General features: G+C 40.7%; 3 protein-coding genes across 4 annotated transcripts; 2 read left to right on the top strand and 1 right to left on the bottom strand.

The window, feature by feature from the left end:
- Positions 1–85: 85 nt before the first annotated feature.
- On the top strand, positions 86–5,735 carry LOC131107934 (epoxide hydrolase 1-like). Its single transcript, XM_058058457.1, has 9 exons — positions 86–347; positions 1,435–1,651; positions 1,736–1,916; positions 2,021–2,230; positions 3,248–3,377; positions 3,567–3,778; positions 4,386–4,494; positions 4,572–4,697; positions 4,780–5,735. Exons 1-9 carry the CDS (start codon positions 325–327, stop codon positions 4,979–4,981), a joined length of 1,410 nt encoding a protein of 469 aa, XP_057914440.1. The 5' UTR covers positions 86–324; the 3' UTR covers positions 4,982–5,735.
- Positions 5,736–6,076: 341 nt separating this feature from the next.
- On the bottom strand, positions 6,077–8,943 carry mad2l1bp (MAD2L1 binding protein). The gene is made up of 3 exons (XM_058058729.1): positions 8,696–8,943; positions 6,822–7,060; positions 6,077–6,725 (listed from the first exon to the last, which is right to left on the bottom strand). The coding sequence occupies exons 1-3, from the start codon at positions 8,805–8,807 to the stop codon at positions 6,201–6,203; spliced, it is 876 nt and encodes a 291-aa protein (XP_057914712.1). The 5' UTR covers positions 8,808–8,943; the 3' UTR covers positions 6,077–6,200.
- A 448-nt stretch (positions 8,944–9,391) lies between these two features.
- Positions 9,392–27,497, top strand: kif16bb (kinesin family member 16Bb). Of its 2 annotated transcripts, none has more exons than XM_058059148.1 (19): positions 9,392–9,539; positions 9,598–9,661; positions 9,738–9,839; positions 9,920–10,036; positions 10,883–10,983; positions 12,526–12,626; positions 12,698–12,840; positions 13,089–13,257; positions 14,078–14,203; positions 14,294–14,469; positions 14,551–14,616; positions 14,682–14,741; positions 19,131–19,250; positions 19,390–19,441; positions 19,529–19,663; positions 20,859–20,941; positions 22,150–22,229; positions 24,349–24,421; positions 24,868–27,497. In XM_058059148.1, exons 1-19 carry the CDS (start codon positions 9,493–9,495, stop codon positions 27,046–27,048), a joined length of 3,996 nt encoding a protein of 1,331 aa, XP_057915131.1. In that variant the 5' UTR covers positions 9,392–9,492; the 3' UTR covers positions 27,049–27,497. The 2 variants fall into 2 exon arrangements, with proteins under 2 accessions (XP_057915131.1, XP_057915130.1); XM_058059147.1 differs by having other exon boundaries at positions 19,526–19,663.
- The last annotated feature ends 408 nt before the right edge of the window (positions 27,498–27,905 follow it).

Raw genomic sequence — 27,905 nt, 5'->3', positions numbered from 1 at the left:
CACTTCCTGCCTGGTCGTGACGTCAGTGTAAATATGACAACATGTGACAAAACCAGGAAGTGGGAGGATTGCTGGTCCCTGCTGGAGGAGGAGCCTCTAAAAGTTGTTGGCCTTGGTCGACTGTTGCAGTTGTTTCTGTGGTCTTTGCGCAGTTTAGAGGTGCTCGTTTTGACGCGGGGAAACGTTCATCCACTAGTTGGCGCAATTTAAACGGATTCCATTAGGTGCCAATACCTTATTTTGCCTTCCTCTAGAAGAGATTACAGTGAATTACCTCTGCTCTACTTGAGATTACTGAACCACACGTGGGCGTTTTGGAACAAAATGCAACGAGTGCAGTTTTTGAAGTAAGTAAATTTTCACCTTCTTTCAGGGACGTCAGGCAGGGACAGGACTATTAGCCACTAGATGACTCATTTATTATTGACCCTTGGCACACTGTAGAAGAAAAAATAAAGTAAACACAAAGACGACAACGACACAATGAGAGAAAAAGCAGATATATTGATGCTAATATAATTACTTTTGTACTGTAAGCTTTGTATGTACTGTAAGTATACTGGTGCATCTTCAATTCAACAAGTTAAATTCTTATTTTCTATAATGTGTCCATATGCAGAGTGAAATATTTCATTTCTTAAAAGTTTGGACACATCTGCCCTAGTTTTATCATATTTATTTATTCATTTACTACCGCCTATCCCAGCTGTCTTCGGGCGAGAGGTGGGGTACACCCTGGACTGGTCGCCAGCCAATCACAGGGCACATATAGACAAACAACCATTCACACTCACATTCATACCTATGGACAATTTGGAGTCGCCAATTAACCTAGCGTGGGTTAATTGTGGGAGGAAGCCGGAGTACCCGGAGAAAACCCTTGCATGCACGGGAAGAACATGCAAACTCCACACAGAAATGGCCGAGGGTGGAATTTAAATCGGTTCTCCTAGCTGTGAGACCTGCACGCTAACCATTCGTTCGCCGTGCAGCCCGTACATATGCTTCATCAATGAACTGATCATTTGAAAAGCCTGTTATCTTTCTCTTACCTATTATGGTATTTATATCTGCTTGCCACTGATGTGTCAAGTTTATATTTTCTTTTCACTTCCAATAATTGATTAGAACAATATAGTACAATATTGTCTGAATACTAATTCTGTCTAAAGTCATGTTAAAATAACTTACCACAATTGTCTTTTCTTCCCCTTAAGTGAACATCACTATTACTGACAACAACTTACAGTTGGATGATTGGAAGATTTGCTGTTAATGGAGTCCTGTTCTTCTAATTAAAAAAAATTCTGACTTCCGACCTTTTCCGGAGATGCAATGACATGCAGCTTCTTAAAACTCACCCAACAGTTGATATACGACTAAATTGAATCATTCAAATGGTGTGTTTACTCCTCTTTTCATTTTGTCCTGCAGAGACTCATTTGCTGGTTTGGATGCTTTCCAAAAGCAGATCATGATTGGGACAAGTGTGGCTGCAGGGGTTGTGCTGCTGTACATGCTGCACAGAAGACGCCAAAAAGTCCAAACTATTCCTCTTGGCGAAGGATGGTGGGGAGCAGGCGAGAGGCCACGGTCAGAGGATGACAAGATCTATTCCTTTGAGATTCAAACCTCAGATGATGAAATTAAGGTATTTGTTTCTGAAACATGTTGCCATGTTTATAGTACAAAAAGCTTGACTAGAGAGCAAAATGTGTGCATGCCAATTCAACAGGACCTCCATGAGCGCATTGACAAAGCCCGCTATGCTGATCCACTGGAAGACAGCGGCTTCCACTATGGGTTCAATTCAACGTACCTTAAGAGTGTGGCTTCCTACTGGAGACATGAGTTTGATTGGAAGAAACAAGTGGCAGTGCTGAACAAATATCCACACTTCAAAACCAAAATAGAGGGTAATTTGTTTGATATGCCTCAAAAAGGAGTTTTAGATCCCTTCACTGAAAAAAAAAACATTTGTAAAGTTTTAAAGAAAGTCAACTTTCCCCTCTCTCAATAGGAATCGATGTTCATTTCATCCATGTGCGTCCTACTCAACACAAGAATCAAAAGGTTGTCCCACTCATGCTTGTCCACGGCTGGCCGGGCTCCTTCTTTGAATTCTACAAGATCCTGCCACTTCTCACAGAGAACCACAATGGTATTACCTTTGAGGTCATATGCCCATCTATACCTGGCTATGGTTTCTCTGAGGCGCCTCATAAACAAGGTATGTGTCCATAATAGAAAAGTGGCATGCTGTTTGTAATTTGCACTTTTGTTTCGAGACTCTGAAGTGTATAAAAAAACAAATTTCAAAATGGAATAGAATTTACAAACATTTTATTGTTTTGTCTTTACTTGTTCCTGATTTGACATCCGTTCTGGTTCAGACAGTACTGACAACATGAAGCACATGGCATCGGAAAACATCCTAAAACCGACTTAAAACGGTTGCTCTAATTTACTCCACCCCCAGCCCTCCTTTAGCTACACTCACTTTGCTGTGATTGGTCACACTCCCAAGTGCCCCTGAGGACTTCCGGACACATAGGTCTGCATTTACTACTGCAAGTGCTGGCCATCTGTATAACCAGAAAAGTGGAAAAAGCACAATAGGGCCCCTTTAATATGTGTTGCACCAAGTGTATGCATTTTTTGGGATACTTTGTATTAAGTAAGGACTTGATTGGGCAACTTTTTGATATACTATATGATGTAACTATTCCAAATCAAAATTAAATTTGTGGTATTATTTTTATATTCTGCCAAATTTCTGCCAAAAATTCCAGAAAAGCTTCAAAAACATACATTTAAACAGCTTTTTTGGTTTGTTTTCACACACACAGAGGAAGAGGTAGTTCAAACACATTTTTGCTTACATATAAACTCATCTCAATTTGAATACCGTGTGAAGTGTTTCAAGTTTTATTGCAGTGTATTCGCTGAACTGTGAATGAGTAAGAATTTTTCTAATTTGATGAGATACTAAATTTGGGGTTTTTATTAAACTTTTTATTAAAGTATTAAACCTGTTAACCAGTTTAATTCTGGTCTATGTTTTTAGTTTGTATAGTATTCACAATGGAGCTCAAGAGAATTGAACCACCCCGGAGTTTACTTGTGCAATCTCTCACGTGGTCTCGGTCCATTTGGTGCACACCAGGGTTTTGTACCAGTAACAGTGTTTTTTTCCACACTTAGTTAACACACCCTTAAATATCTCTATCGTTATACTTCTATGTAGGCTTCAACACTCTGGCTGCTGCTAGAATTTTCCTGACGCTGATGGAGCGCTTAGGGTTCTCCCAGTTCTATCTGCAGGGAGGAGACTGGGGCTCCTTCATCACCACTAACATGGCACAGATGAAACCTCAGTAAGTAAACAATTTTTCGACAGTTGACAATGTATTGTCACAGCATTGGAATGTTCTTCATACAAGCTCCCATGGTGACGATATTGCAACATTCTTTTCCAAAATGAGAAATCGTGCTCGCAGTGCACAAAAGACACTCAATGGAAAACTTGCAGTGGCTTTGTTTTGGTAAACTATTGTCTTTTCCAGGTGTGTGAAAGGCCTCCATTTAAACATGTTTAATATAAGAAAAGGGTTTAAAGTGATGTTGTCCCTCCTGATTGGCCCATACCTGCCCTTCTTGGTGGGCCTGTGTCGTGAAGATGTCCGCCGCTTGTTCCCGTTCTTTGAAAAGCATGTGTGGGAAATCTTGAAGGAATCTGGGTACTTTCACATTCAGGCTACTAAACCTGACACAGCAGGTAGGAACACAAGTGCTTTAATTCAAGTTGAACTCAAAACAAAATTTGCAACAAAAAGTCAGACAAAACTTTGTCGTTCAATCCGCTGTCCTGTGTGACGTTATATAAGATTTCACTATAACCATAATCAATAAAGAAACCTCACTTCAACAGACATGTATGTATTAAATAGCATATTTTGTGCTTCTTTGTCTTTCATGTGGTACTTAACACCATAATCTGTTCCTCAAATAGACTTTATAGAATAGAATATACTTTGTTTGGGCACTCCACCAGTTTGTTATGCACACTGCAAATAACCGAGAGACATTTTTCCTGTAATTTTTGTCAAATACTGAGGTTCCACTGTACCTAATTCATTCATTTTAGCCTCATTATCTCTTTGTTCGTACTGTACAGCGCAACCAGGATAGAGATGCACCACTTTCCTACCTTTTGTAATAAGTTACCTATAAATAAGTTGCTATGGTTATCATCACATTTTCCCACATTGCCATCATTGGTGACTTTGGGTTGAAGTTTTAACTTTATCTTTGGTGCTTTCACTATATTTTGGTGTGTAAATGCATGTGAGGTGTACTAAGCATGACTGCTTTTGTTTTAATAGGCTGTGGAGTGAATGACTCTCCTATAGGCTTGGCTGCCTACATTCTGGAGAAGTTTTCCACTGCGACTGATATGAAGAACAGAGACCTGGCTGATGGAGGACTGGAAAAGTTGAAGACTATATTTTCTCTTTTATTTTTTAAGAATGTTTATGAGCTCTCTAATCACTGTGTTTGTGTTTGTACAGGAAATTTAGCCTGGATGATCTCCTTACAAACGTCATGATCTATTGGACCACAGGCTCCATTGTCTCATCCATGCGCTTCTACAAAGAACACTTCAGAGGGAATCCAGAAAAAAGAGTGGATGCAAGGTATGTGTCTTCATCAACACACTACAGTGCTTGTGTGTGTTTTTTTTTGCTGTCATGTACTGAATACTATGTTTTTTGACAGGACAAATATATTTGTTCCCACTGGACTGGTTGCTTTCCCCGGAGAGGTGATGCATTGCCCTAAATCGTGGGCCCAAATCAGGTTTCGTAACATTGTCTCATACACGTTCATGCCTCGTGGTGGTCACTTTGCTGCGTTTGAGGAACCTCAGCTGTTCACCACTGATCTCATTCAGTTTGTTCAAAAAGTGGAGAAGCTTTAAACGTGCATGATTTTGAAAGCGTTTACTTTATTTCATATACATTTCAGTTTCCTCTGTGGATAATGTTTAATTCCTAAAAAAAACATTGGATGCCTTTGTATCTATGAGGGTTTTGGTGATCCAAATTTGGATTACAGGTTGTTGGTGGAAGTTTGTTTATTCTAATTGGTCTCATCTTTTGTATGTGATTGGTAGGTGTTCATAATGGGTTCTTATGTTACTTTGTTTCTAAGATCATGCAATGAGATTTACTCTGGGCACATTAGAATGTTAAGCGCACTCAAGTGCATCCAAACAACAGTGATATTATACACTGGCACTTTCACATCATGCTTTAAATGTCATTTACATGTATTTTTTGTCAGATCTCCTTGAAAGTTATTTAATTTGGCACCAAAATAGCAGTTGGAAACTGAAACATGTTGACATGTTTTTGCAGCATTGTAGGAACACAAACTGTTCATGCATGTTTTGGTCTACCTGATTTGTTGCGAATGGTAAAAAAATCTGTGATTATTGAGACACCCTTAAAAATGTCTTTTTGTCAAATGGTTCATTGCTCCTAGTTCACACGCTCCTGCTTTTCTGACGTTGATGTAATCATTTGCAATAGGACTGTTGCAATTATCAGACAAGAGTCAGCTCCAGAACCCTTCTTATCTGTCTTCGATATGCTTCACAAATGTACATTGTATGTACTCACCACTAATGACTGATAATGTAAGATGATAGATGATAAAAAGATTGAATTGGACTCACGGTGTACAAGGTATATTTCTTTGATTTTTACAACTCACAGCATGTGTGGCGCAGTCGAATACGCTGAATAAAATGTCAACGATTGACAAAGAATCAAGCATAGACGTAAACATTTGAATTGACTGTTTATTGTACTTGATGTTTTGAAACAGGTTTTACAGATGTCAAATATCGGCCTCCTGAACTTTCATTCTTTTTAGCCAATTCAGTGCCAAAAATAACCCTGAATGGGTTTTCTCATGATCGTTGGACTGAAGTATACTTAAGACAGCTTCATGTTTTGATACCTGAAAAATAAGTCAAACAGATTAAGTATAAATTTATTTGTTTCTATACATACATTGTGGTAGTTACAGTAAACCCAAAAAGTTTTATAATCATTAAAATATATTGTATACAAATGTCAAGTCTTAAAATAGAGGCTTCTAATTTAAAAAGCATCATACAGAACACATTTCACTCAGAGACAAAAGCCTTTGATGGCCGTGGGTGCTTGAAACCAAACATATTCCTGACAGTCCTTGTCTGTCTTTGTATTCTTGCAGCTACATGGATCACTTGAAAGTGCAATGATTTTGTTTTTCACACAAGTTGGTAGTTTAAAGTGCAGTTTAGGGTGGAACCAACCTACCCCACAGTCCCTGTGGGCCAGTGCTAATACTGCGGTTGTCGTCAAACGGACCGGTTTGGTGTCAGACAAGAAGTCGGCGACAAAAAGCGTGCGGAAGAGATGTCTTAAGCATGATGACACCCGGAGGCACTCATCCCCACTGTCCAATACCAGCTGCTCCATGTTGATCTCATAGATCTCCTTGGGGAGGACGACGGATCCACCAATGAGCAGCAGCACCCGGGGAACCTTGCTCAGAGAGAACAGCACCTCCAGCTGCTGTAGAAGCTCCTCTAGGTCCTGTAGCGTCTTTTGACACTTTCGCCACTTTAAATCAGCAAAATGCATTTGTCTTTGGTTCGCAGCAGCTTTATCCTGAGAGGTTACGAAACAACCACATTCACACTTGATTAGAACTAATATGTACATCATAATGATAAAAATGCATATGCAATATGATCAGACATTTACCGATATTGAGCCTTGCTGTTTTCTCTGCGAGTATACCAGCTGGTCAAAGGTCATGGGCAGTTGTTGTCTCTGATATAAAACACATTTGAGGACCTCGCTGACGAAACGGCAACAGCCTTCCTGGGTCACACTTCCTGGGAAGACCACGTTGACGCAGCCGTCCTCCTCTGCGTTGCTTTCAGATGTCTTGCAATGCTGATGATTGGATGTTGCGCTGCAGTCTCTCTCTAGTGTGTTTCCTGTCAACAAAGGAAACAAATAAACAACATAAGGTGGCCAGAAATATTTCAGTATTGAACAAAGCAAAATTTGTTCTCAATGAGAAATATACCATATCTTACTTATTGTATGGAAATATGGGGTAATAACTATAAAAGCAATCTTCACTCGATAAATGTACTGCAAAAAAGGTCAGTAAGGATAATTCATAATGCCGCCTAAAGAGAACATACTAACTCCTTATTTCTAAAATCACAAATACTTCAACTTGCTGATATAGTTCATCTTCAAACAGCTAAAATAAGGCATAAAAATAACCAATTACCTAAAAATGTCATCCAATACTTCTCTACAAGAGAGGAGAAATAAGATCTCAGAGAAGAACTACATTTTAAACACTTATATGCTAGGACTACGTTAAAAAGCCGTAGCATTTCAGTATGTGGAATCAAACTATGGAATGGATTGAGTAAGGACCTCAAACAATGCACAACGATGAGCCAATTCAAGAAACAATACAAGCAGTTGATGTTTGCTAAATACAAGGATGAAGAGTCTTGAACCAGTCATGATGTGCTATACATATCCCTATATTGACACTTACTATGATACCCATTATGTCATTGGATGGTCATATCACCTCGTACTTCGATACGTGACAAAACAACAACAAAAAAAACCCTTAAACTATATTAGGAAAGCAGGAAGTGAACAAATGTTACACACACACACAGTTACTGATTGTAAAAGTACCAGATGGAGGGGTAGGATTTAATAAGCTTTGCTTCTTCCTACTCCTTTTGGACATGTGGAACTGTGAACTGATTATATGATGCACTTAATTGTAATCTGATGCATGTTCAAATGAAACAAAACCATTACCATTAAAAAATGTGATTGGGATTAGCAATGGACAACTTTCCTAAATTTAACATAATCTTAACGAAAACACTTACGCTGCCGGTCAAAAGTTCAAGATAACCCCAATCTTTCCAGTTATTTGATGAAATGAAAGTTGTTCTGTCCAATGAATAGCTTAAAATTGTACAAAGGTAAGTGGTGAAGTGCCAGAGGTTAAAAAAAGGCAATGTTACCGATAAGTGAAGAATAACATGTATTTCAGAATGAAAAAAAGGGTCAACAATTTAAAGCTGTTCTGCAGAGATGGAGGTTGATCAAGCCTTGGCAGTTGGTGCAACCAATTCCTCCAGATGTTCATGGTCTGGAGAACTTACTACCTTCTCTGTTTGCATAAAGACGGTATTCGGAACACATTGTGGTACTATACTCTCGAGAAGATAAGTTAAACAGTATTGTAATGTACAAAAATGGCAAGAAAAGATGGAGATAGACACGGACCATCTTAACACTTAGAATGTAGTTTTTTCCTCTAGAAAAATTGTAGTGGAACCAGTGAAAATGAAAAAAAGTCGATTACTCTTCTTTTCAGCCACATCAACTCATCGTAGTTTAACTGATGAGATGAAAACACTATAGCAATTTTAAGGACGCAGCCATCATCAACTTAGTGTACATTCATAAATTCTTGATTTACAACACTGCACACTTACAGTTCATTTTTTTAGACGCCAATAACCTGATCACAAGTTACTCTTACTTCGTGTTGAGAATGTACAAACATTTATCAGATTTACCTTCCGAGGAACCATGACGTGTTGAATCCTCAGGAACATTAAGCGTCGATGCTGTTGCCATCTTACCCATTTCTTCAACTTTGTTTTTAGTAGGCGGAGAGGGCTGTTTCATTATATTGAAGTTATAACTTTTATTAATTGGGATATTTTCGATTAGGCAGGTTGTTAAATATTTGTCGGATGAGTTCGAATGTTCCTGCACACATTTAAAAATCGCAACTCTCCGCCGCAATGCATCATGGGACAATTGATGTAATGCTGCATTCATACTTCGCCGAAAGCGTGGGATATCCCAGTTGCGCACATATAATTCTATTTCTTCTTCATCTTCTTTGTTTTTGACCTTTCCGTATTATTTTAAGTAATTACTCTATGTATGAAAAGCATTTGAAGTCGTCATTATCTACACTTTGACTGCCTTAAAATACGAAACAATCTTGCAGTAGTTAATGGTAAAAGCAGACTTGTGCTACCTAGTCTCGCGAGTCACTATATTAGTTCTTTTGTTGACTCAAAATGAAAGCAGACAACATACACATTTGCTAATAACAGCAAAGTCATACAAAACGAGTGTAAGCACACACAATGTGATTATATTATATTCCAATTTCAAAGCACACTGTAGTTTGTAAACGGCGACCCCTGCTGGAGAACAAGATGAATGACAACTAAACAATTTCTTACGGTATGGGTCACATCACAGGTGGTTTAATTAGGTGTTGGTCTTTTCCGTGTCATATGCTCGTAGCTCCCCACGCACATTTTCCACACGGAAGGCCGCAGTCCTTTCCACCGCCATGGCTTCAGTTCGTGTTGCTGTTCGAGTTCGTCCCCTTAACAAAAGGTAAAATGTCACACAGTCAAATACTTAGTTCATCTTTAACATGTTTGCTTCTCCACAGAGAACAGCAAATGGCATCCAAGGAGGTGACCCATTTGGATGGAAACACTATATTCTTGTATAAGGTACTGTATACTTTCAGTAACAGTGCAACATGTGATGGATGTTAATGTAAAATAATGTGCTTTTGAACATCTGTAGCCGTCATGTGTTCAAGAGAAGAAGAACACAAAGATCTTTTCTTATGACTTCTCATATGATTCAACTGACAGAGGAAGAGCCTCATATGCATCACAGGAGATGGTAACTATGAAAAGAAAATCACATTGTATTGACAGTCATCTGCATAATTGTGTTTTTTTTTTTTTTTTTTTTTTTTTTAGATTTTCAATGATTTGGGGCGTGATGTCTTGAAATCTGCTTTTGAGGGATTCAATGCCTGTGTGTTTGCCTATGGACAAACGGGATCGGGGAAATCCTACACAATGATGGGTCATACTGTAAGGCGTTTTATTCTTCTACTAGTTATTGTTGCATACGTGTTGGTCATAAATGAATGTGTGTTGAACTTAACTGTCATACTGAGATGTTTTTCCCTAATATTCTCTATATAATCCAGTGCGTTTCTAAAATCACTGCAAACCAAAAACAATATGGACATTTGCCACACGTTGATCATCTTGATCAAAACATCATTGCCTCTATGAAGACAAAAATGTGGATTTGTATTGGAACTTAATCAAATTGTGCAGCTGCACCTAATAGTTCATCCAAAGAATGTGCCTTTTACTCTTGAGTTTAATTTCACTTTCTAATCTTCTAATTCCGCCCCCATGCCACATGTTTTTACCCTTGCCCTGCAAAACATCCCAGTAGTGATGACCCAGCATTGCGTTTAACACTGACTCTTTGCAACATTCGAAAGTCACCTCATCAGCCGTCCCTCCTTTGCACTCCATTTGTCTCAATGTTTCCCTCCGCTAATCAGAAAACGTGATGAGTGCAGCAGCCCGTAGCTTTTCCATTTCCCACCTTGCACCCTCATGTAGATTTCACATTACCAAGAGGTAAATGAATGTCTTACCAGGACTGCATCACAGCTGCTGTCAACCTCTGATAATTACATAACGTTCCTAATGCTTGCTATCTGCTTCTTTGTAATTAAAACAAGAGATCAAGAGATTGCTCCCACGCTTCAGTGGTTTTATATTCTGGTTGTGTTACATTGCCTTTGCTTGCGCTTTTGTGTAAATAGCAAGGCATTGGCACTCACAGTTAACAAGTAAAGAGTGTCACTACGGCATTTTGTTCTAAATGTATCACTTTCTCCCGTTTTACTGCAACAGGAGGAAAAAGGTTTAATCCCAAGAATCTGTGAAGGCTTGTTTTCCAACATATCGGAAAGAAGCTCGGTCGACTGTAATGTGTCATTTCGCACAGAAGTCAGGTAAGGCATGATTATGCATCTTTATAATTAAGGCTGCAACTAATGATACTGATGATGTACAGGAAACATTTGGAAACATTTACATTTTGTACGTGGTAGTGTGGTTAGCACCTTGTTTTTGCTTCTGACACACACACCAGCTGTAAAGCAAGAAACTTGGCTATAGTTATGGGGCCAAATTACTCCACATAACTAAAACATCCTGTATTGCTATCTAAAAATCATGAGGTGTCCAAATATCGCGATTATCACTGACTTTGGTGAATGTTTTATTTGACACTGTTTTCTATGATTGAATACTGGTGGAAAAAAGCGGCAAATTCTGCAATTGTATCATAGTACCTTATACCCAAAAGGTCAGGAAAGAAGCAACTCTAATGGTTTGCAGAAGCATGTACTACTTGTGAATGCTGCCACATCCCCAACATTAACACACGCGATTCTACTAGTAAAGTGAAACAAGTACACGTTGTTTGATCTTTCAAAAAGCCGAGATTGCTCCACTTTACACCTCACTACCTGCTGAATACCTTATTGGCGCACGATGCCCTACTTTCTTTGCTTGCAACGAGGTAAGACTCACAAAGCGTATTGTATTTCTGTGCCATGTTTCCTCCAGCTAAATATGAGGAACCTTTAGGTTTATCCACCTGTTTTGGGGTGTGGAGTGTGCTGCTGACTCGTTCACTTTCTACCGCTTATCCTCACGAGGGTCGCGGGGGGTGCTGGAGCCTATCCCAGCTGTCTTCGGGCGAGAGGCGGGGTACACCCTGGACTGGTCGCCTGCCAATCACAGAGCACATATAGACAAACAACCATTCACACTCACATTCATACCTATGGACAATTTGGAGTCGTCAATTAACCTAGCATGTTTTTGGAATGTGGGAGGAAACCGGAGTACCCGGAGAAAACCCACACATGCACTGGGAGAACATGCAAACTCCACACAGAGATGGCCAAGGGTGGAATTGAACCCTGGTCTCCTAGCTGTGGTGCTGCTGACTCATGTTGAATTCAAAAATGCTTTTTCCAATGGTTATGCTTCAGTTTCAGATGCATTGTCTAAAAACAAACTATAGTAAATGCTAATCTTTCTCAAATTGAGGTAACTAGTTGGTGTCTGACTGGCCACTGTGCATTATATTATATTTATTTTTTTTGGAGCTGGGATATGTATCTGGCTTGTTATGGCGGTTAAAGCAACTTTTGGTTCTCTGGTTTGTAAACAAAATCTAAAATTTGACCTTTTTCGCTTCCTAACGCAAGAGCCAGAGGCAGCTTTACTCATTTACACAGGGAACAATCCTTATGAGACCTGTCCTTTTCTCCTCGATTGCCTGCTGCACTGCAATATTTAATGTGTGGAGCCAAAACCTATATTGCATATGTTTCATCACTGCTAGTGCACTCTAAATAATTATACTTTAAACCTCCTGTGAGCCATTGAAGTGGTTCTGTGTTGTGTTCTTGTTTCTGTTATTCACAAATCAACACTGAAATCCTTGGATGTTGCCTTTTGGTTCTTTGTGTGGACACCAGCTTTATGGAGATCTACAATGAACGTGTACGTGATCTTCTCCAAAAGGAGGGTGGTGGATTAAGAGTACGCGAACACCCAAGGGATGGGCCATACGTGGAGAGTAAGATTTTATGAAGCTCTTTGTAATATCGCCGACTTCAAGGAATTTCCTATTAAAACTTCTTTGTTTAGATCTATCCAAGCACGTGGTACACAGCTACAGGAACATGGAAGAGTTGATTGTTGCTGGGAACACCAAACGCATCACCGCCAGCACAGGAATGAATGACTGCAGTAGCCGCTCGCATGCCATCTTCACCATCAGCTTCACTCAGGTGGAGTATACAGGCTTGCCACTGTGTAGCATTGGAATACATTTGAAAAGTTTCATTTTCATTTTTTGGAGGTTAATAAAGGCCATCTCTCAAGAGTTCTAATTAGATCTGCTTCTCTGCTGCGTGTCCTGAACTTTTTTTTTTTTTAAAGAACTTCAAAGGCTCATTTTCCTGTCATAAGAAGCTCTTTTGTTGTCACGTTGCAAATGTGCTCGAGTATTCCTCTGTGATACTTTTCCTTGCCACAGGCATGGTTTGATGCCGAGTTGCCGCGCGAAATGCTGAGCAAGATCCACCTGGTCGACCTGGCTGGCAGCGAAAGGGCGAACGCCACACGCACTTCTGGCATCAGGCTGAAGGAGGGCGGCAACATTAACAAATCCCTCGTCACCCTCGGCACTGTCATCTCTGCTTTGGGTAAATTAATCTCTTCATTGTTTAAGCTTTTATTCATTGACTTGGAATGACTGATACACTGACCACATTTTGTGTTCACGTGATATTTTTTTTTAAAACTGGAAATGACTCAAAGTGGCAAACTTCTAAGATATTAAGAGCTATTGTCATTTACGTTCTGCCAAAAGGTTCAATTTGTCTATTCTAAATGTATAGTAGGTGAAAACGCTGTCGATCAGGGTGTCCAAAGTCTGGTCCACGGCTCTTGGAAACGGAGCAAAAAGGCACAATTGAAAGAGAAAAATCTGTATTGCCAATACTAATAACATTAACCGTTTTTAAGCCCTATTTACACAATAGTAAATTGGCTAATGCCCATGGCATTATTTTTTTTATTTTTCAGTGTGTGGCCTTCCATTGGAAAAAGTATGAACACAGATATTTTCTACCGCTTATTCTCACAAGGGTCGCGGGCGAGAGGCGGGGTACACCCTGGACTGGTCGCGAGCCAATCACAGGGCACATATATAGACAAACAACCATTCACACTCACATTCATACCTATGGACAATTTGGAGTCGCTAATTAACCCACACATACACGGGGTGAACATGCAAAATCCACACAGAGATGGTCGAAGGTGGAATCAAACTCGGGGCTCCTAGCTGTGTGGCCTGCAATCCAACCACTTATAATAACTTAAATAATCTTAAAAGGATCCTTGTAACTTCTAGCATAATCACAGTTAATATCAAATAAAATGGTTTATTCCTATTTTTAACACCTTGGTCATTGTTATTGCTCACTTTCATGTTGTAAATGTGTTTGTATGACCTTCTAGCTGACCTCAGTGTGGGCGGACTAACAACCAAAAAGATGAAGATCTTCATCCCTTATAGAGACTCTGTGCTAACATGGCTGCTGAAAGACAGCCTGGGTGGAAACTCAAAGACCACCATGATTGCAAGTACGCACTGTACCCGTTTGCTAATCTGGCATGTTTACATGCATTATCTGACTAATGCTCATCTACCTGTGTGCATTTCTACCCTTGCAGCCATATCCCCCGCTGATGTGCATTATGGGGAGACCCTAAGCACATTGCGCTACGCTAGCCGTGCTCGAAACATCGTGAACTCCCCGACAGTCAATGAAGACAGCAGTGTGAAGTTGGTCAGGGAGCTGAAGGCAGAGGTTACCAGGCTTAAGAATCTACTAGAAGAAACCAAACGGGTCTGGTTTGGTTTCACTTTTACCAAAAACATGGTATTTGTAGGGCTTTTGCAAAAATCTAATTGTCATGGGTCATCCCAGGTTTCTCACAGAGACCCGTCTTCCTCATTGAAGGTAGAAGAGGAGCTGCGTCAGAATGAAGCAAAGGTGAGTCACTTGGTACTAAATTGAGGACACGGCTTCTTTGTAAACTCCTGCAATACTTTTGGCAGGTTTGTACACTAACCAAGGAGTGGACATGCAAATGGGAGGACATGCGTGGTGTTCTGCAGGTACAATTGTTACTGAACGTACATTGTTTCTCCTACATATATATATTTTTAATAATTCAGGAAGTTTCAAAGGGGGACTTGCATCCCAATGTATGTGCTCCTACATGCAAGAATGGGGAAAATTGCAAGAGGCAAAGCCCTTAGGAAGGAAATTGGGATGCCAGTTTTCTGTGTGCACACAGGAAAACCTTGCACACAGCCAAGTCGCAAGGGCAAGGCAGAGGAGTGCATGACTCTTGTGTGTTGCCATTTTAAAAGTACATTGTGTGTATATATATATATATATTGCACAACCACAGCAGCGGCTCCTCCCGTGGTGGTGACGTGCTCCTCCAGCTGTACACGCTGGTTCTCCTGGCCGCCATGGACACACGGCGGTTACTCACATCCCACTGTACACTTTAGTTCCCCCAGTCACGATAGCCGTAGGTGCCATAGGAAGCCAGTACGCCCATCGAAGTGAGTAGGCTGCACGAGCCTCGTACGTTGCCCACACACACGTATGTCCCCAGTGAGGGAAGCGTACAGCCTTGCATAAAGCGGATGCAAGTACCTCGGAAAGAAATATAATTCCCACTAAACCAATTTCTCATCTGTAACTTTTGATTATGAGGGATGAATTACAAGATGGAAACTAACTGTATGAACATTAGTAGCCTGTCTGTTGTTTCACATTTAAAAATATAGTGCCCTCAAATGAGCAATCATTGATGGATGCTTGGATTATAGCTTAAAATTTAATATTTGCATCGTGTTCTTGACTCACTACAATAATGGTTTATCAGAAACCTTTCCAGCCACGGCGCTTATGGAGACACTAGTACTTGCAGTCAAGTCACCCTACCAGTTGGTGTCTCTGCAGCTCCTGTAAACAGCCAGACTGTTGGAAGTGGCAAGCAGTAGTGTGAGAGAGAGATAGAGAGAGAGTCAGCCTGGCATGAAATATAATGTTGCATATATTAAGATTTAAATGACACCCAAAAGCTGAGTTGTTGAAATACTCCTCAGGTGAGAGTGCGACAGTGTTTGGAAGTCTGGCAAAAAAGAAACCAAACTGACATGCCCTCTCTTGCAACCTAATATTGCTTCAGAGGCTGTGAGCTTCCAAAAACCCCGAGGTGCTTGGAGAAGAAAATGCTAGTGTTCAACAATTCACAGTGAGTGCTGAACAATTTTCCTCTGCTGAATGTGTGCCCAACCCTCCCAAATCGCACCAAATGTCATCATTTTGGGCCTCATCATATTTAGCCAAGTACTGCTGTAGGCTGTTCTATTATGCATACACTGAGAATCGTGCTTGTCATGAGAAGTATGGGTTGATTTATTGTCCAATAATAAACACTACATGATATACTTTTCAGTATTTCACATGTTTTTGAGCAGGTTTTTTTCCACACTGCTGCTACTTGTATTTTAGACGATATCGATGACAATTTTATAATTAACTGGGTGAACACACAAGTGATTAGGTACATTTTTGGTTTTATACATTAACGTGGTCATCAGAACAATATCACTACTGTCACTAAGTGTGTGTGTGTGTGTGTGTGTGTGTGTGTGTAATGAATATTCTATTATATAGAATTGTTAGCAAGTGACATTTGGGGTCTTGACAGCCCACCATTCATAACAATGTATTAGATGTCATTAGCCGCTGTCACTGCTCCTGATTAAGAAATCTTGATTATTGACTTTTGGCACTTTTTTATCTTGGCCTTTCAGGCATGCTCATAAAAGGGCTCGATATCGGTATTTATTTTTCAGATAAATATTGTCAATTTGACAGTAAAATATGCAATATGTTTTTCTTCCCTGCGGATACTTTGTGGCATCTCAGTGAAAGGCCACTGTGCTAGTGACCAGCAGGCGCTCTGGTGATGCCAAAACTAGGAGCATTTGATGAACGACTTTATGGATTTGACATTTGTCTCACAGTGCATTTGCATTTTGTGTGGGTGGGAAAAAAAAGTGGGATTTTGTTATGGAATACTTTTGCAGACAACAGAGGTGGAGTTGCTGCTTAATTGAACCAGCTTCACTTTTTGGTATACATTCTGATGAATGTTTTGATGTAGGAAAGCATATATTATTTTTGGGGAATTGGAAATTCATTGCCAATGTCGGCTGACAAGTCTGATGGGTATTGAGTATGATTAGTTGGCTTGATGTAAGTTGATTTAATATGTATATTTGTAACTTGGCGCTGTCAAAGTGTTGGAGGGGAAAAGTGCCCAACTACAGATAGTACTTAATTGAAGCCTAAATGCATCCTTGGCTAATGCCAACGTTAATTACTGTGTGTTCATTAGCTGCTTCAGTCAAAAAAAACAAAAAAAAACAGGTTTTAGTTGTTTGTTTTTTGTGTTTTTTTTTCTCCTTTGGTCAGCATGGCTGGCTGGCTGGGTGAAGATCAGCTTTCACTGCCACATGCCACAATGTGCGGTGAATCTAAGAGGATCTCATCTGTTCTCGATGTCCGTGGAATGTGACACTGTGCATTAATCTGTTTGGCTTTGCCCAACTTCTAATGAAGTCTGTGAAGAATCCCTTTTAATTAAGTAATGGACTGAGGTCGATACCTCTCCTGGGGGATGTCTTCAGTCTTTGTCGTGGACATATCTGTCGTCACTGTCCAATTCCTGCAAAAAGGTGTAGGACAGGGGTCGGCAATCTGTGGCTCTGAAACTTTCCTGTTGTGGCTCCTTTTGGGCATGACAAAAGGAAAAAAAATAATTTATATTCTACTGTGGTTTCTTTTATGTCCTTGGAGTTCAAAGTGAAACTAACACTGAATTTTTAAAAATGTTTGTCGCATCCGTCATCTATGGTCCTGGCCTTTACCTGGAGGTGGCTTCTTGATTTGTGCAATCCCTGCAGTAAGGTAACCATGAATACATACAAAAAAGTAATAATTCATCAATATATATTTTTCTTTCATATAAGAGGGAGCAAAATGACTCTTTAAATGATAAAGGTTGCCAACCCCTGGTGTATAGGAGAACTGAAAGAGATGCGTTCACGATTCACCATATGCAAGATGTCCCGTTTATGATAATCAATGGTAATGTGACGCACTAGTCTATCTTAACAGAAGCACACCTCTTGTCAGGGCACTTGTTCACTGTGGATTAGTGGTCCATAGCCATCGCCCTGGGGGGAGGTTATTGGTCATGAACACTTGACTGAATTTAATTTTCTCTTCTATGCCTTAATTTGGTGTGTCCTTTTGAACCCGGTTTAATTTTTTGTCAAATAAGTGGCAAATTACTTTCTGAACAAATAGTCTGCAGCCAATGGGGGCCTCTCTAAACCATGTTTATCCTATCTGAATTAAAAAAAAAAAAAAAAAAAGTTAATCACTCCTTGATTTGACTTTGACTTTTCCCTAAATAAAATTGTAGGAGGCAGTCAAACACTTTAGAGCAGGGAACTCAGTGAATTTACTTGGGGGGCCACTGGAGCTAGGGTCTGGGTGAGGCTGGGCCGCATCAGGTTTAAAAAAACAAAACAAAAAAACAACACTTTGTTTTGATCTCAGTCATGGATGATGAGAGAAAAAGTAAAACAGGCGGGCTCGTTCGTGTGCGTATGGGCAGGGCAAAATCGCGTCAATTGCGTGCGGTGTGCACACAGCTGGTTCATGAAACCATATGGCATCCATATCAAACTAGGCGGGGGCCTCAAACTAGCATCCTGCGGGCCGCATTTGGCCCGCGGGCCGCAAGTTTGAGACCCCTGCTTTAGAGGGTCAGCTCGTTTGTATTCGACTATAGAATTAGGGCTGTAACTATTGTTTTCTTAGTCCTTTGCTATGAAACTTGTTTCGACCAAATCAATATAAAAATGTCTATCACTGTGTGAAAACTGTATGACTTTAGGGGCATTTGACTTTAGAAGTTCCACTTTATCTTGTAAATTATAGCTGGATATTTGACTTGTTCCTTTTTGCAGACACTATAAATGATGTGGAATAAGATGATTGTGACACACATATATACTATCTTGATAATGTTAATGACAACATCCAGACTCGATGGTTATATCAATGGTGCATGTTATACAAGCCATTGTGTGGAGGCAGCTAGTGGCACTCTTTTTCGCTCGGTGAACACAATGTACAGTTTGACTCTCGCCACGGTAATCTGAATGATTTATCGTGTCTCTCTCGCCGTCAGCCACGCGACTGTTTCATGGCAACACATGGCTGGAACTGTGCTATTCTGCTGTGGCCTTCAGGCTAGGAAGAGCAGTCATAAAGAATTTAGTTTTTTCTGCCGGTTGCCATTAAATGTCTGTCAGCTGTTTTTTCATTATTATTGTGGGCCATTTCCGCTACAGGCTACCGAGAGCATCTCTGTCCTTCTCAGAATGATCTCTTGTGTCCCACAGGAGGAGGCGGTGGCTCTGAAGAAGGAAGGCAGTGCAGTGGTTTTGGACTGCCAGCTTCCCCATCTGATAGGCATTGATGAGGACTTGCTCAGCACTGGCATCAGTCTCTATTATTTGAAAGTGAATGGCGCATTTCATGGAATCAATTCACACATTCAGTCAGCTTTTGTTTATGTGGAATTAATTACCAGCCAAGGTCTATGGTTGTTTATAATCACAGCAAAACATTATATTGTCTCCTGATTTATCACCACTGTAGGAAGGCAAAACCCTGATAAAACCTAACAAAGCATCCTGCGGTGTGGATATTGGTGAGTCAGGGTTACTATAGCATATTGCATGTTGCTGCAGAAGATAAACATCGTTTTTTTTTCTCTGTTTATACTGTATTGCAGCAGTTGGTGCGTCCGGGCTCGGCGGTGAGCACTATGTGTTTGAGAACCACGCTGGGATTGTGACTCTCATCCCTCAGGAGGGTGCAGTGTGTTCCGTCAATTGCGCTGTGGTAACTCATCCCTGTCAGCTGACTCAGGGTAAGCTCACCTTATAATTCTCAAGGATGGGAGGAAAAAGGAATGAAAGGTTATCCTATTCTATTCAGTTACTAAAGCAGGCTTCATCTGATAATGTAATCTGTGTTGTCCTTGGCTCCCCCTGCAAGCATCACACGCTTGGCTTGAGTGCATTCTGAACGCAGCCCTTCAACCAGGACAGATGCTGTTTCTCTTAATAAACATGCTGAAGAGTGAGTAGCTCTCGACAAAGCCCGAGGCCCATTTTTAATTGGCAGATGGATTTGATTAGAGCCCACAGGTTTCAAGTGGTGGCCGAGCATTACCCTTTCAAAAGACCGAGCCAAGCAGAGGAGCAACTCCTAACCTATCGGGCGATGCTTGCAGGGGTTTTGGAGCCTTCCGGCTTGCTGCCTCCTCCTCCTCCACAGGGCTTTGCTTTTTGAGAGATAAGAGCATACTGATTTGAAAAAAAGCGCAGCGCCCAGCTATGCTAGCCTCCTTTTTATATCCATTTCAGCTGATCCAATATCCCCTTCACAAACAGCTGTATCTGAAGGCATTTTCTTGAACAAATGGTAGTAATTTTCGGTCCAAAAGCTGCTGGAATCTATCACCGGCTGCCCTCGCAGGTGCTTTGTCACTCGTCTAAGTCATTTGTAGTTGCAAGATTAGAATTTGCCGGAGACAGCCAGGAGGTGGAGATTGCAGAGGAGGCCTTGAGAAAATGTCTGAATGTGACTGCACGAGTCTGAGTTTGATATATAAACCCTAATATCACGTCAAGTCTATCACCATTTGAGAATTATCGAGCCCATTTTCTTTGGTAGATCATCCCGTGGTTTAGGTCACTGCCAATCACTTTAGAAATTGCTTTCTTCGTGGCAAGTTGTTCTGGTTTGCCGAGCTGAGGGAATGTAGGCCAACTTTTGTGCCGTGTATATGCCAGCAACTTTTGGTGCAGGTTCTTCACTGTGTTGAAACATTGACAGGAAGGTTTCCATCGGCCAAGTCTGTGCTTGATAACTTTTCATGCATTATGGATAATGTTCTGACACTCCGTATCATTACTCTGTGGCAAATCATGTGAAGAGTCTCAAATCTTTAATTGCTGCACCTGTCTTAGTAGGGTTTCCATTATTTATTCCAAATACTTTGAGCTTGCAGGTAGCTTGGTGATATGCCACACTCAAACATTTCACCACTTTCCCTTCAGGTGCCATCATACAGCTTGGGAGAAGAACCACATTACGCTTTAACCACCCCGCTGAAGCTGCCCACCTCCGAGAGAAACAGCAGGTGCAGATGGAACCTGACCACAGCAGACGTGTACTTTTCTATGTGCTCCAATTCCACTGTCACTGAAAACTTCTGAATAACACGCATTCACAATTTAATTGCCTTCAGCTAATCCAATAGGGATGCAATTTTTTATTTTTTTGTCAAAACGACAAACTGTTTAGAATCCAGCAATGAATACAAAATCTATAGAAAATATTAGGACTGGGCAATATGGACCAAAACTCATCCCCATATATTTAGAATATTTATATCAACTTAACTCTGATTTATGCTAGAAGATACAAGGATCCTTTTAAGATTATTTCCTCAACATTGTCTGTGTCCATGCTGCACAGCAGTTGAGTGGTTAGCGCGCAGACCTCACAGCTAGGAGACCAGGGTTCAATTCCACCCTCTGTCATCTCTGTGTGGAGTTTGCCTGTTCTCCCTGTGCATGTGTGGATTTTCTGCGGGTACGGTTTTTCTGCATGTTTTCCCGCGCATGCCTCCTACATTCCAAAAACATGCTCGGTTAATTGGCGACTCCAAACTGTCCATAGGTATGAATGTGAGTGTGAATGGTTGTTTGTCTATATGTGCCCTGTGATTGGCTGGCCACCAGTCCAGGGTGTACCCCGCCTCTCGCCCGAAGACAGCTGGGATAGGCTCCAGCACCTCCGCGATCCTCGTGAGGATAAGCAGTAGAAAATGAATGAATGAACATCAGGATGTTTGTTAAATGTAAAGCTTCATGCAAGAATTTAAAGAAGAATTATTTAAAGAAATCTAAAATAAAGTAGGCCGTCCTTATTTAAATAAATATAGAAAGTCAAATATAACCTTTAGCTATGCTCAAATCCTACGCTAATAACAAAAGAACAAAATACGCCTGGTTTTAGAGGAAATTTTAAAGTCAGCAACTCAAATACGTTAAATTGTACAGTTTCTTTTCGGTAAACATTTTTAGAAGATACAAGCATGTCCTTATTTTGTGCCAGGAAAACAAACTTGTCAACGTCATGTGTCTGACTTCCTCGTACAGCTTGTCGTGCTAAATAATGGCGACTGCGAAGCTTGCTGGACATTGTGCGTTCAATTAGACCAGCATGTTTTTGTGTCCAAAACATGGGTAAAATTCAAACTTGTACAGGCTTAGGTGGAATGCAACAGATTAAATGAATTTGACTTATTTTCATTCCAGTCTTGTCTCATTCTGATCTCTACAGATTGTGCAGATGTCGAGAATCACCTTGTCACCAAAATTGGAAGCTCAAAATCCCCCCAAGACGATACGTGCCACCCCAAGGTAGGAATTGAAGCGCAGCGCAAACTCTTGAGGTGAGGAAGGTTCAGTTGCACCTGGTTTCCGTCGCCACATCTTTTTTTAGCAGAATGTGTCTGCGTAATGTCAAAGCCATAAATCATGGCAGCGTTTCGGTGTGAAGTGAGATCATGCAAATGAACACGGCAACCTGAAGTACTTCATGCTGTGCCAGTGTAAATCACAGCTGGTCCAGACAGCTGAGGGGGGTGTCCCAGGTCGGCATCTATAGTTCAATCGGAGGTGAACTGAGTCGTGTCCCATTTAAAAAAAAAAAAAAAAAAAAAAAAAAAAAAAAAAAAAAAAAAAACTCACTTTTCACTTGACATTAACCTGCCCAGAACTTACTAACTATGCTCTTTTGAGGTGTAAAAAGAGGACATGATGGATGTGCCGTGTACCACATTTTCATCTGTCCAAATGCTTGGAGAAGATATTGGATATTAGTTGTCAAGCGTATGTTTATAGCAGTCGGCTGACACGTTAGGCAACTTGATGCAAAGAGTGCAGTGGCCACAGGGGGGGCGGCGGCACCAAAACATCAAGGTAAATTTCACATTCATTATAATACTAGTAAATCCATATTCAGTTTCAACATTATGGTTTATTATGTCACACTAGCCACGTTTACATGGACCCAAATATTTGCTCAAAAAGGAAAGAATCTAACCTTTTGTATACACCTCATTCCGAAAGAAAAGTGCCAATCCGAATGAATATATAATCGGATTCACAGGGGTGGAATATTCCTTTCCCCAATCCAATTGAGGTATCTTGTACCCGCTCAATCGGAAAGTTGTCAGGGTGCGTTCTTTCAGCGCATGCTCAGCTGTGACGTAACAGCTCAGGTTTTGAAAATGGCGGCGAGCAGTCATCACTAGACTACAGCAGAAAGTTTGTTTTTGATAACTTTAAAAGAACTGAATGTAATTGCAAGACTGGATGGCCGAAAAACTATTTATTTTTAATTTATTATTATTTAATTTATTATTAAAAATTAATCCCATCCCCTCAACGCTTCTTCTTCGCTGTCATTTTCCACAGGATCGCATGGGTTTCAAGTTGCTGCTTAAAAAAAAAAAGCGTAGCAACTGTCCCAACAACCGTGGTAATCACACTCTCGTCCGCCATCTTCGATGAATCACGTGATGCTGTTTACGTTTTATTGCGCATGCCCCATTGACTATTCCGTTTGATTATAACGGTGCATGTAGACAGGAGATTGGAATATTCCTTTCCATGTATACACTGTTTTCTGGTACGTCATTTGGAAAGAGGAAAATCTCATGTAAACGTGGCTAATGTTTCCCCTTGGCTTATTTGATTATTTTGTTCTGAATAAAGTGTATGTAGTTGTTTCGGAATTGCAAATTAATGATTGCTCTGGTCTAGGCAAAAAAAGGACATGTTCATAACCTAAAGCTAAAGCCTGTGTTTCTCATGTGAATTTATCTTGAAGGCATTTCTATTTGTACAGTACAAAATTGATTGTATATCAGCTTTTCTGTGAGAGCCGAGCTTGTAGCAGTGTAGCTTTTGAACTTTTATTATCACTTTCTGCTTTTCTTCCCAAAACTTCTCAGCATCAATCCGTACCATTTTTCTGTTTATTGGCTGTACACTCTGTGTCGCTTACGGCTCCTTCCCCCAGCTTTCATAGCGCTTCTCCAAAGTTTATATTCTCTTACATTAAACCTTAATCACACATCAGTGCTCGACTTTAACATTTTTATAGTGCCTGGGGAAAAAAATGTACCATTATAAATGTTTTTACATTTAAAGCTCTATGCTGCTCAGGAAAATCATAATGGTATTGACATATACGTATGTATGTGCATGTGTACTTCTCAGCAGATTGTTTTGTACGAAGGGGACTTTTAAGAGAGATTTCAGAGCTGGTAATGTCCCTTATTTAATTCCCTATCCCGCAATTTTGACCATTTTCCACCAACCCAGGCTGCTTTTTGTGAGGGCTGTCTCTGCAAATTAGTCTCTCATTTCATACCAATTGATGACATTTTGCTTTGCAACATGTCAGTTCATGACAGCATGAGTATTTATTTAAATTGGTTATTAACATATACCTCACTATGCTTATTTCCAGGGTGATTGATGTACTTGCCTCAAGGATAACGCAGTCAAAGCTGGTGACTCGCTCTTCTGACTTCATAATGACCGTAAGTGTACACACCCTCTACAATTACAAATGGTAAAATAACATTTGAGATTTATCATACTGTAGATTGAAGGGAGGTGTATTTGCCAAAAGGAGTTAATGCTAACACCTATCCCCACTATAGCTGGGCCCAATAATTTTTTTTTTTTTATAAGGCATGAAATTATTTTACTCTTGACCTGTTCCGGTGGATTAGTATGCACATGTTTACACCATATTTCATCCCCCACATGGGTTTAAATGAAATGACGTATTTGGGGTAAAATATTTCATCAAGCGCACTTTTTAAATATAGTTTATGTATTTTTAAGCGCATTTGGGTAATGCATATATGTAATATAGGCATACCTTTTGGCCACTTGCACTCAAACTAATTATTGTACTTTGTATGAAAGAAACTCAAAATCCTACTTTTCTCTTTTTGTCCACCCACACAATATAAACTAGGAAATACCTGGAAAATGTCCCGTCTCTCCGACTAGTTTGAATTTGGAAGGAGACACACAAAGGAATGGGGTAAGCACCAGGGGTGACCTGGAACAGGAGACAGTTCGGTGTCATAAATCACGGCCAGAGCTCACGTCTGAGCACCCTTTGAGGGAAGCGGAGAATGTGGCTGAAGTAGCATGTTGCACGACAATGGAGGTGTGGTCAGGGGATGCCAGCCTCCAGCAGACAAGTGTCCTGGGCCTAGGTGATGGATGTGTCATGAAGCCGAAGGGGAATGCTAATGAGATCCAAGGAGTTGTGGCTCAGTGCTACAAGGGAAGACCTGGCTCTGGTGGGAGCTCATTAGGCAACGTGTCCCACCTTCAGCATACAGGAGGAGATAGCTCCATGTCTTTCCCCCAACAGACCAGCACTCCTCAGCTCAAGGAACATGCTCTCGGCAGTCAGGGATCCCGCCCTCTATACGAGGAAACTATCTTAAAGGCACAACAGTGCTCTGGAGACTTGATAGACTATGGATGTTTGGAGACCCAAGTCCGTGTGGGAGCTGCAGTTCAACAGTCACGACTGAGCGCCTTTGTCAACAGAGTGAGTTGGATTGTCCAGGATGCTCAGCATTTCCTTTGGAATATGGTACTGCATCCGTCTGGAAAAGAAAGACAAAAGCCTTTTATGACCGACTGGTCCAATTATCTAATTTCTCTCGTTATGGAATGCAAGGTCATGTCTGTAATTGACACCCAAGTCTTCTCATTAGTTCGAGGGGGTTATGTCTTGTCACATTTTAAAGGTAGTCGCATGTATTCAATGGTCAAAGATCTACCACTGATGATCCAGATGGAGATAATGGACCATCTTTGGGCAAGTGAAGCTACTAGGATTATGCAGGACTACAATCATCAATGCCCGGTCTTGTCCCAGACACAAAACATGAAATCCGAGTGCATTCCAGATAGCTGGCAAACAAATATGACACCTGATCTGCAGTTACAAGATCAAGATATAGATATTGATTTAATACAGGAAGGGATAAGTACTGAGGGATTATCTGTGGAAAACATAATTAATCATGCACCCACAGATGGGGATCAGGTATTCAATAACTCTGCATGCGGTCAAAAGTGTGAGGTCCAAAGGTTTTTTCTGATGTTGATAGAATACCCGCTTCCTCTTGCTAATCTACAAAACCTCTCATTGAGAGATCTTAAAACATCCATACAGTTAGTTCTACCAAGCACACTGATGGATAGTGAGAACATTTTAGCTCTCTTTTGGCTCAATGCAGCTAAATGTAGCCAGCCTGAACCCCGTCCTGCTCTGCTGGTTCTCTTGGAGGCGGGACTTTATACATTGACTGCAGAATCCGGGCAGCTGATGTTGTTCCATCAGCTCCCCATCTTGCAGCTGAAGGAGTTGCACATAAGCTTTGCAGGCCATGGTTTGCGTTTGATGGGTTCAACAGAGGAAAGCATTTTGGGTGTGTACACGTACAGTCGGAAGCTTACTAAAGAGTTGTGCTCAGCCATACTCGGGGTCATATATCCTGAGGACAGCAGAGTCTCTCAACACCCACTGTTGAGTGATGAGTGGGGGACACTCTCGGACAGATTGTCGTTTGACTTACAGGCCAGTGTACCAGACCTTGTGTTGGATGCTGGTGTCCGGGTCTGCTCCCAGTTTGAGAGGAGTCTTGCAGATCTGGTTTATCTTCTTCACTGCAACATGGAAGAAGAAACTGTCATTGCCCTTGGAGAGGTGCAGGTCTTACTATACACAAGCGTAAAGATCTGCATTAGCTCTATTAGTGACCTTGAAGGCATGGCCCAGCTGATACTTACTGATACCCACCTCGGTCTGGTCGAGGAGGATGTTGTCTTTCATCCAACCCCACGCTCAGTTTCCATCCGGGCCTGCCATCCCCAGTTCCACAACTTGCGTCTTCGTCGGCGCTCAGACGTGCGCTGCATGCTGGTACATGATGAAGACGAGTGCGGAGCTGTTAGACTGGAGCTAATCCTTTCAAACGCGAGGACCAGAGGTCACCCTGAAAGTGTGGCTAAAGTAGCCAGTCTGCTTGCCCGTGCTTCTAATTTATCTCCACAAGCAGAGGTGTGGAAATTAACTTTCGTTTGCTCCACTGAGGCTGCATGCCTGATTAATCATTTGTCAAATGTCTGATGAACAACGGACAGACCGTAATGAGCTTGCTCAGCTTGAAGACATACTGAGAATTACCAACCAGGGCAAAAAAAAACACCTGTTACGATGAATACTATGACCGATTTTGATGTTTGGGTCTTGTCTGCATAAAATTGAAATTTTATATAACATGACTTTAGCTTGTAGAATGTTTTATATTTTTTCTTTAATGTTTTTCAATTTTATTTTAACCACCACCACAATGACCCCCATGCTATTTTACCATATTCCGCAATGGTGGTCCAGTAGGATCATAAAAAGTCTGTGTGTAAATTTAATATATTACAATATTTGCTATTTTTATGGATTTTAGTTATCTTGAATAAATGTTGTGATTTAACTTATATGTGCTTGTCAAGTTTTTTTATATTGAATATTTTATGTAAACAGTTCTGTTGTTTCTGAGAGTGTGTAAATAAAAGGAAGGTGTTAATCCCACTGCTCCTTTTTTGAAGTTTATTTACCACAGACCCAAAAAGCTTGTGACTGTTCAGCCTGCAAATTTGATTTCTAATTTCACTCCTTTCTGTTTCCCACAGTGGTCTACAAAAATCAGACACTTTATCACCATCTTCTGCTTAGCTTCAAGGCCCTCTCTTCAGTATTGTATTAACTCTGTAGTTGAAGTACTGTATATTTAGTCTTTCTATTGGAGTTTAAAATGAACATATTCATATGCTGTACTTAGCCGATGTGACATTGGGCACTCCAGGATAAGACCTACCGGTACTCACTGTATAAATCTATCAAAAGGATGAAGGATGCTTCATCACGAGAAAGACCTTCATTCTGACAATTCTGTCTATGCAGACGCAAAGCCACAATTCCAGCCCAGA

Source organism: Doryrhamphus excisus, chromosome 20 (genome assembly GCF_030265055.1).
Source record: "Doryrhamphus excisus isolate RoL2022-K1 chromosome 20, RoL_Dexc_1.0, whole genome shotgun sequence".
NCBI classification, from domain to species: Eukaryota; Metazoa; Chordata; class Actinopteri; order Syngnathiformes; family Syngnathidae; genus Doryrhamphus; species Doryrhamphus excisus.
This window is presented reverse-complemented; position numbering and strand designations above follow the sequence as displayed.